The 9,829-nt window shown below is 39.7% G+C and overlaps 2 protein-coding genes across 2 annotated transcripts; one reads left to right on the top strand and one right to left on the bottom strand.

Annotated features, from left to right (window-relative positions):
• Positions 1 to 869: 869 nt before the first annotated feature.
• Positions 870 to 6,498, bottom strand: txlnbb (taxilin beta b). Its single transcript, XM_076977759.1, has 10 exons — positions 6,366 to 6,498; positions 4,855 to 5,107; positions 4,643 to 4,734; positions 4,354 to 4,524; positions 3,875 to 4,069; positions 3,537 to 3,656; positions 3,354 to 3,428; positions 3,180 to 3,272; positions 2,655 to 2,750; positions 870 to 2,386 (listed from the first exon to the last, which is right to left on the bottom strand). Exons 2-10 carry the CDS (start codon positions 5,090 to 5,092, stop codon positions 1,886 to 1,888), a joined length of 1,581 nt encoding a protein of 526 aa, XP_076833874.1. The 5' UTR covers positions 5,093 to 5,107; positions 6,366 to 6,498; the 3' UTR covers positions 870 to 1,885.
• A 2,018-nt stretch (positions 6,499 to 8,516) lies between these two features.
• LOC143481157 (gap junction epsilon-1 protein) lies at positions 8,517 to 9,809 on the top strand. The gene is given in 6 exon segments (XM_076979093.1): positions 8,517 to 8,568; positions 8,756 to 8,812; positions 8,815 to 8,863; positions 9,007 to 9,224; positions 9,227 to 9,277; positions 9,280 to 9,809. Coding segments are annotated over 6 exon segments (498 nt in total). The 3' UTR covers positions 9,351 to 9,809.
• The last annotated feature ends 20 nt before the right edge of the window (positions 9,810 to 9,829 follow it).

The following is a 9,829-nucleotide window of genomic DNA, read 5'->3' as shown; positions in this document are numbered from 1 at the left end:
TGTCTAAATCAAGAACCTAATTAAAGGTTCTGTCTCTGGTTTATGGGAAGTCCAGGAAATGGAAAATACAACAGATGCAATTGTAGCGCAGCTCGCGCTGTGGAGCGAGGGGACGGACACAAACGCTGAGAAGAGCGAGATTTATTACAGGGCATTCCATAATCGTTGTCGAAGTCACAGGCAGGGGTCATAACCAGAGAGCCATCCAACTGAGACAAGTACAGGGGCATGATAAAGACAGACACGAAACAAAACCAGGCAGAATAACACTGAACAGAGAATAAACTAATCGAGATTATAAACACCAGGAACAGGGCACACGATTCACAAAGTACGAGAGAACGAAACAACCAAACATCCAAAACAACCAACGAAGGACAAGGGAGACTCAGGGGCTAATATACACAGGACTGAAACAAGGAACAGGTGATAACAATGACACAGGGGCGTGGTAATAAACGAGGAATCACGGAGATAAACGAGCAGGGCGGGATAAACAGGCAAGGAACACAGACACGAGGGAACCCGGAGTGACAGCTAAGGGAGGGGGCGAGGCCATATGTGACAGCAATGCAATTATATAAACTGTGCCAAAATATTAATCAAGACTTAGCTACTACTAGACAATTATAGTATAGTTGTACATTTGAAGTATTTAATCAAAAGCTCATAACAGTGGACTAACATATTCTGTATTTTACATATTTCATTTAACCTCTATATTAGAATGTTCACTTGCATTGTATATTGTAATCCAAAAAAAGTAAAACATAACTAAAAAAATAGCAAATGTATGAAGATCATTCTACAAAGACATTTACTGCACTATGATAATTTTAAACTAACGATGGGAAGGTGGGACGCAAGCGCAAATCTATAAGATGTTTAATGAGAGGGCAAACACCAACAATACAAGCACATAAACATCCAACATATACAAACTAAACCATATGGAAAGTTTGGAAAGAACATCTAACAGAAAACCCTGACACATGAATTAACAAAGACATAAAATCTAAACAGCTTTTACATCTAAGAATAACCACTAGAAGTTTTACACAATGACTTATGAAAAATTATCAATAAACAAAAGACCAAACACAGGGTTCAAATACAAGACTAACAAGGGGACTAAACTAGAAACAAGTGACAATGATTACAAGAGGTGTGGTTAAAATTTGAAAGGGTGTGGCAGGAAAACACATGGGAAACCAAGAGGAGATGACAGATAGAAAGAGGAGGGGCTAAACAGAAGACGACAACAAGACTGACAGGTGGGGGCAGGACTATTCGTGACGAACTAAAAGTGGAAAGTGCCAAACAGAATTTGGTGCCTTTAAAAAAAAATAGGAACCTCAGAACAGAAAAGTGTGATTCATTCATTACTTAATTTCTCAAAGTTTTCATATACAGCTTGGTGTACCTCAGGTAAGCATCCCAAGTATGTCTAGATACTTTAATTTGCAAAAACGCAATGTGTAAGACCACACCATATGCAAACTTTTATCCAAAAACAGCCTTTTTTCTCATTAGTCCTCTTAAGATGTAATTGTCTGAGTCTTAAAGCTTTTTAGCATCTTGTGACAGTGAATTCTTGGCTTTTACCTAATCTAAAGCTAGACATGTTGGACAGACTATTAACACTGGCAGACTTTGTTTATGACGATGCTGCTGTGAAAGTTCAGAGATTGTTAGCTGCATGTGAGGTGAAACTACGGACATAAACCTTTAAGAAAATAAAATCATACCAATCACTTTATTTTTGTAGCCATACCAACTTGGGCAATGTGTTTATTGGTTAAGGTGAGGACAGCTTATTTAACATTTGTAAAACATTTGAACCCATGGTCAACAGTATAACAAATCTCACTGACATACAACATGTTTAGTCAACTGTCTCCATTTCTTTGTCTCTAATTGCTTGATTTTCATCAGACAATGTTTCTTTAGAGGGGCTGATATCTTCATTGTGGTGCTGATCAGCAGGTACTCGGTGCTCCAGTGCAGAGTCTGTGCTATCAGAGTGTTCTGAAACCCCACTACCCTCCACACAGGAAACAGGCTGCTCAGGAACACTGGAGATTGGATAAGATGCTGCTAATTCTTGAAGCACTGCCTTTTCTGCCTTCAGGTTAGCAAGATCTTTAGTAAGATGCACCGTAGCAGTGGGTTCGCTCCCTACTCCTGCAGGGATCTCCTGATAGATTGCTTTGGTTTCTTCTGCTACCTTCTCTTTGGTCACTGTGTTCTCTGCTACTCCAGTCAGCTGGGTCTCCTGAAGCTTCTGGTAGAAGTCCTTCCTCTCATCTTGTAGTGCCCTGCAGAGCTTCTCAAGTTTCTGGTTCTTCAGAGTAAAGAGCTCAATCTCTTTCTCCTTCAGGGTTTTCTGAAAAACAAGAAGTAGTGCAGAAGGTGAATACAATCCAACAAGCCTGAAACTACTTTCTTCCAGCATGATTGGTTATTGTGGAACATTGTGAAATTCTCTAAATATCTTTATCTCTTTAATGAAAAGTAAATATGACTAAAGTAAATCTGATAAAGAATTGCACATTCAATGAATTTCTGATCATTTCATTTCAATCATGCTGAATAATTCTACAGAGTAGTATAGTATATTATAATAGGCATCAAGTATCAAATATGCTGCTTACTTCTGCAACCATTTCCACCAGAGCTTTATTGCAGCCTTCAAAGTGTGATTTCCAGGTGTTGGCTTCCTTCTCTAGCTTTTTCATTTTCTTCGTCATCTACAGATAAAAACACATTGTCATGGTACAGCCCCGGATCCCACCCTTGTATGTGTGGCCTTTGTCCGTTTATGTCCATATATGTATTTCATTTGGGTGTGGTTCTGCGTGTGTTTTCATTCGTCACACCTGTTACTTGTCTCATTATTGTCATGTGTTGCACGTGTGCCTTGTTTATGTTAAGGTATTTAATGTGTGTCGATGTTTGGCTTGTCGCTCATCTTTGTCAGAGTTCACTGTGTACGTTATATGTTCTTTGTCCATGCTAGCACTAATCGCACTACCACTTATTGTCAATAAAGCTTTTTAAAATCGTTATCTCAATCGTTGCTCTAAACAGTTTTAAAGCAACAAGTGAGGTGATAGGTTACATGGGAAAAGGTGGGCCAAGTTTCTGTAAACTGACCAGAATTATTAATAGCCACCCACTTTTTCTATGTCTTGTCTGAAGGTGGCATAAACTCCATTGCTCTTGGACACAGCTCCTTGGAATTCATCAAACTTCTCAGAATACAGAGTAAGCTGTAAACAAAGTTATATTGTGTTAACCTCAAAACGTCAATGCAAAAACGCAGCTGGAAAAACATAATATTTCTATTTTACCTGAGTCTTCATGTCATTCTCTTGCTCTTTAAGTAGAGTGACCTGCAGTTTAGCCTCAGCTGCTTGCTTCAATAACTACACATGAACAAACAGAAGAAAATGTCTGTGTTAGATTAATAGAACAGTTACATGATAAAGTGAATTTGCATGTACATCTAAGGTATTTGAAACAATGAAACTCACATGTGCTTTTTCAAGCTTATGCTTATCTTCAGCTTCTTTTAGCATTGCATTTGCCTGAGCAAGTTTTGTCTCCATCAACTTGTGCTGTAAATCTCTGTGCTTGAACACTTTCTCCAGATTCTGCAACATTTTGTAATGAAACTGGTTCATTGGGGTGCCTTTGCCCTTGGTTGGGTCCCTACATTTTAACCAGTGTAACAAACCCATGTGTGTATTTATGTGTATTTATCAACGCCATGCCAAATAACATGCAAGTTGAATGTAGATAGCTTTGGGGTCAGTGGAATGAACACTGGTGAGTACAGGTCAGCTGTGACCATGCTCTAATGGTCCCATACCGCCTCTCGCTGGTCATATTTAGCAATGAGGCCCTTCAGCTTCTCCGCAAGGTCACTGTTCTCCTGGCACAATCTGGTGTTGCGGCTGCTGTGCTCTTCGATCTGGGCTTGGATGTCTGTAAGCGTGTTCTGGAAGTGAGTGGTGATCTCCTTCCTCTTAAGGTCATCCTCACGGCATCGCTGCAGGGTCTCCTCCTGAATGAGATGTTCCACAGTATATAGGTTCAGTACTTTCATCTTCTCAGTCCAACACCACAGACACAAACATAGCCTAAATATCAGGAACAACACAGTCAATTTCCTCTATCAGTTCTCAATGTTTGTAATCATCCCCAGTGACTTTGCCAGTGTGAAAAGATATTGGCAGTGTTCAGTTCAAAAGCTTGAACTCCAGTTGAACTCATGAACTCCAAGAATGTTAATTTAACTCTGACAAAATGTAAAAATGTATGTACTCAAATCAAAGGAGCAAGACCTACCTTGAGGGTCTTGTTGTGTCTCTGCAGCTCTCTGCACAGCCCCTCCAGTTTGCTGCGAGCCAGTACTGCCCGACTGTGCTCACTCTGCAGCTGGTCCTTCTCCTTCAGAACCTGCAGGACTTTCTTCTGGAGCATCTTCAGCTGCTTCTGCTCAGAGCGATGCTCCTCCAGCTACACACATCACGTGCACAAAAACACACTGACCTCCTTTGGAGATTAAAACATTCTAGCGAAAGAAGTTCTCAAACACATAGCAGCTATGTTGTGGTTAGCAGGTACCTATACTGACCAGCTCAGCATGCCTCTTGATGAGGGCTTCCAGTTTCTGCTCTGGGGTACCAAGCTTGTTCAAACTTTGCATAAGGAGCATGGCCTCCTTCCCTGCAGTGGCATACATACAGTATGTGTTGATCATGCACTTCCAGCAGCATTGCTGTATCGCACTACTGTACTTTCTAAAATCCTCCTTATTTTGCAGCTCAGCAAAGAAATATGCCTCACCAAGGCCTTTAAGCATTTTTTTTTCCAGCTTCTGGTCCTTGGCCTTGCCAGGTTCCTTTATGTCTGAGACTGCCTCTTCCTCCAGCTCCTCAGATTCAGCTGCCATCTCGGCCTCCTGGTAGGAGCTGATAATGTCTTCTAATTGCTTACTGAGGTCCTCAGTGAGGTCTGGGTTGACATCCGCTATGGGGACACTGTTAGGGGCCTGTTCCTCTGCAGGCTGGCTACCAGACTCCATTCCTGTGCAATACCACTGAAATGACAAGAAAAATATTCTCATGTTGAATAAAGACACTTCAACTTGTAATATTTAGCAACATTTTTTCATGTTGTTAGTAGCATTTAGACATTAATTGCAGTATATTGTTAAATTGCTTATATTGTGTTATAAATATTTGTATGATATTTTCTTTGTATGAGTGCTGATTGATTATTTCAATGATCTTTCATGTTAGTAATAAGAGAGTTTCTTTATCGATGTGTTGGAACTGCTGTCAGCTGTGACCTAGCACAAAATTCTGGGGCCCTACCACAAAGGTAAAGGCCTTTTTTATTTTTTATTTTATTTATTTCAATTACGATTGCCTCCTGGGACCCGTCCGCAGGTCAACCCCCCACCCCCCACCCCACAGTACGTGCTCTGCATTCTCCTTCCAAATGCCAGTTAGGGTCAGAACTTATTATGTTAAAAGCCCCAGACATGTTCTTGCCACCTGACTAGCTCTGAGTGCACTAGCATAAGGTCTTGAAAGTTAAAGGTGTGTATAACTTGTTTTTCAGAGAGTGTTAGAAATAAATATTTGTTGAAATTGCATTGAAAATGGCTTTCAAACAGCTGTGATTCCATACTGGGGTTTTTAGTTTTAACAATATTTGTGTCACAGGTCTACACTTTGAGTGTGTTTACCCTTGGAACTACACTGGTTATTTTAATGTGGTTATATTTAGCCTCTCTCTGAGCTGATCACTCCCCCTGCCTTCACAAGCCTGGCACATAACACCTGTTGTAGGCCTGTGGTCTATTTTAGGAGCTTCTAAATATGGTCAACTTGTTTAATAATCTCATGCATGTTTCTGTTAATATTAATAATTGCGTTTTTGATGTGTTTTAGCACAACTTGGGTTGAATTTGTATCTTGTCTTGCTACTTTAATTATCCTTTAATGCCTAGATCTGTTAGCTTTTGTATTGTTGGTTTGACTGTCAGTGGCTTTAAACGTACCTACAAACATGTGATTATCCATTTTTAAAGAATGATATTTTTGGATTCATGCATGAGCCTTATCTCATTGTAATCTATTCTGAAAGCAATTTGAGGACAAGCATGGAATGCACTACATGCAGACATGCTATTCAGAATATACATGTTTGTCCTGTGGACATTCATAATGCACAACCTAACAACAAACATCCAGAAGAATCAGAAATAGTAACGCTCATTTGGAAAACCCATGTAGGATACCATATTATTTAAATTCATAAGGCCAAAAAGAAAAGCAGCCAGTACTTACAGACAGTAGTAGTGAAGGAGACAGAAGAGGAGTGGAGAGGGGCTCTGTGTAACGCAGCTCCTGCCCAGACAGCAGCTGTGATGGGCAGACCTCAAAATAATCCGGCCACCACACAACACATGAGTGAGAGTGCTTGGACAACTAACATTCTTCTTCCCTGCAAATGCAATGAATTCTATGCACTATTTCTTCATATAAAAATACCATATTTAGTCATTATTAATTATTATTAATTATTAGTATTACTACTTATTTATTAGTACAGTATTAGTAATTAGTACAGTGAGGGTATACGCCTTACTTTAATAGGACAATACAATTTACCTTAATAGGTCAAATAGATGATTCTTATCAGTTACATTTACTTAGCTGTGAAACAACAATGTAAAGGAGGGCGGACTGCTATTTGCATTCTGACTGGCTTTTCAGATTGACTGTCTATGCACCTTGAGGTCTTTGTTTGCATTATCTCTTAGTTTTGCTCTGGGTGCCTGTTTTACTTCAATATAAAAAAAATCCAGTTGCCCATGTGTCCTTAAAATGACCCAAAAACCTTCTTGGTTTGTTCACACAAGATTTTTTTCTTCAAACACCATTGTATAATAATTATATAATAATTATATACCTTCAGACGTGACCAGAGCCGGAGTGGCTAATCGGGAGATTCGGGAGGATTCCCGATGGGCCGGCTCATGTCAATCTCTAGTTTGGGCCGATTGGGAGGGGAAAATAATTTTGGGCCGGATTTGGGCATGAAACTCCCGGGCTGAAAAAGTGTCCCACTCCGGCCCTGGACGTGACTATACTTTAAATATTCTTGTTAACAATTCAGTATAAGATGAATTTATAGTGTTCTATATCTACAACCATTTTTTCAGCTATTTTTGTGCTTACATTTTCACTGGAACAGGATTAGCCTGTAAGTGTTAAATGCCTGTGTCTCAAATGGTGATGTGTTTACACAATAGACCTCTACTCACATTTGTGCCTGTTGACTCTGAATTTCAGTGTCAGCTTATGCTTGACCATGCCAACAACTCAGAGAGAAGTCTGAGCTTGTACTGAGTGATGTCAAAGCATGGGAAAATTAACACACACACACACACACACACTTGTACACAAATGTTTGCCGATCTATGGCTCAATGGGGTGACCAGTGATTCTTAGGATGGTCTCAGCAGGCTCGTATGCTGAATCTGAAAATCAGTGTTAGCCATTAGCAATTTTCTGAATAATTAATTTGTTATTATGTCATCATCGAGGGTTAATGGGGCTTATTTTAACTTTCGCATTACTGTTTTGGAAAGATCAAATGCACAACTCGATACTTCAGTCATTAGATGGTTGAAGCTATTAGTTTTCCTAAAACTAATAGTATTAGATTTTTAAAAGTCTTTTTTCCTTGTTATTTGTGGTAGTGTGCAAATTGTTTGGTTTTGTAACGCAGCACGCACTGCGGAGCATGGAGGCGGACACAAACGCTGAGAAGAGCGAGATTTATTACAGGGCATTCCTTAATCATTGCCGAAGTCACAGGCAGGGGTCAAAACGGGAGAGCCATCCACATAAGACAGGTACAAGGGCATGACAAGAAGTAAAACGAACAAGGCTGGAAAAGAAGAACTGAGGGAAAACAACGGAGATGGGAAACACGAGAACAGTGATAACATAAACAATACCAAAGCCGAACAAACCGAAGAGAACACCAAACTACAATCACCGACCACAAGCTATGGAAACACAGGGATTATAAGAACATGGAACTAACAAGACACAGCTGATCACACTGAACATGGGCGTGGCAGACAGACGGAAACCAGGGCAACAGACAAGCAGGGCGGGACCAACGGGCAAGGAACAACACAGACACGAGGAACAGGGACACCAGAGTGACAGCTAAGAGAGGGGGGCGTAGCCCTACATGACAGGTTTTTGCTGACCAAGTTGTATGGGGATTATGTCCAAATCACATGTCCAAGTCTTATTTATACATTTATGATCTTTTGTTTATGCCTTTTTGTTCCTCATGACTAAAACGATCCAGGTACTCCAGATGAATGGCAAACATGCATATGATGGGGCTTTTCTCTACTGCAAAGGTCATTAAGAGCAAGAGTAAGCTGGACCCCTACAAGAATCCATCATTTGGCGATGAGGTCCAAGCACAACAGGGCCGATGATCTTGTGGAGCTCTCAAAATTATGTCAGTAAACTACATAAAGATAAAGCAGTGTGTCTGTGTTGATCTACAAATGAAAAAAAAAGAAAATCTTTTGCGTCAGAACATTCAGAACAGTCAAACTGTGTTTATGTTTGTGTTAGCTTCGGTCGCCGACTGTCATCGGGCAGTTCCACACTGTTTTTTGGCTCAGTGCATATGTTTTTCCTAGGTGTTCTGGGATTTGCAGTTTATGGCAATGAGGCTCTCCACTTCAGCTGTGATCCTGACCTAACCTATTCTTTTACAACCAGTTTCGACCAATAACACCACAGGTACAGTTCAAATGTTTTTAATGTTTTCAGGCAATGATGAGAGTGAGAAATAAACTTTCTTACTTTAACTGTGTTTACATTTACAAATATGTTACAGTGCAGTCTTCCAGCAATAGTTAATACATTTTTTTGTTGTTGTTTTTTTCAGATATTCTTGGCCTTACGACTTCTAAACTGTCCTTGTACCAGGACTTGTGTTCCATCTCTATGCAGTAGGTAAAAACATAAACCAGGAGAACATTCTGGAGAAGGCTTTCTGCATGGTCTTCTACATCATTTCTGTTCTTTTGCAAGTCATCCTGGAGGTGGCAGTGTTTTAGCTGCAGAGCACCCTCTCTGGATTACTGGTGCATTTCCTGTACTTTTGTGAAGCTCTCTGGAAAGCGCCATGTACTTCACCAAGTGTATGGTCCCATATACATGGTGTTTTTGTGTATTGCTGAGATTTCTTAAATTCTCTGCAGAAGGTTGGGTTATTTGAGTAACCAATGACAGTTCTTGACCTTTTAGGAGTTCAAGTAAAATGTCTTAGGAATTCTTAATTTTCTGCTTTTATTGTATTTTTTTCAATCTTCACATCCAGCCCATTCTTTAATTCTCTGTGAAGCACATTAAGCATTTACTCTAAGGTCAAATGGATTGAAGTGGTGAAATCTGCTTTGCTTGAGTCCTCATTTTTAAACACGTGTACACAACTATAACAAGCTTTTAACTACATTCCCATGTAGTACATTTTTCTCTATTCGCACTTCCATCTATTTTACTGACAGAATTATGGAGATGTGTACCATTGTTCTTATCGTACTACTTATCTGTGGTGTTTCTGAATTTACTGTAATGTTACATATTGTCATGCAATGGCAATATAGCATTTAAAATATGTCTTATTTTATGTGTTTTGTTTAAAGAAAATACAAGAGAAACATACAAGTGTATAAAATAAAGGAGATGTTGCTTGGTTTTATTTATTA

This window comes from Brachyhypopomus gauderio, chromosome 17, assembly GCF_052324685.1.
Source record: "Brachyhypopomus gauderio isolate BG-103 chromosome 17, BGAUD_0.2, whole genome shotgun sequence".
NCBI lineage: Eukaryota > Metazoa > Chordata > Actinopteri > Gymnotiformes > Hypopomidae > Brachyhypopomus > Brachyhypopomus gauderio.
This window is presented reverse-complemented; position numbering and strand designations above follow the sequence as displayed.

Bases quoted from the DNA above. Each gene is read 5' to 3' on its own strand.
- txlnbb (XM_076977759.1), bottom strand. From the start codon at position 5,092: ATGGAGTCTGGTAGCCAGCCTGCAGAGGAACAGGCCCCTAACAGTGTC. The intron at 4,525-4,642 runs GTCAGTATAGGT...TGATGTGTGTAG, and splicing joins TCAAGAGGCATGCTGAGCTG to CTGGAGGAGCATCGCTCTGA. The intron at 2,387-2,654 runs GTAAGCAGCATA...CTTGTTTTTCAG, and splicing joins TGGTGGAAATGGTTGCAGAA to AAAACCCTGAAGGAGAAAGA.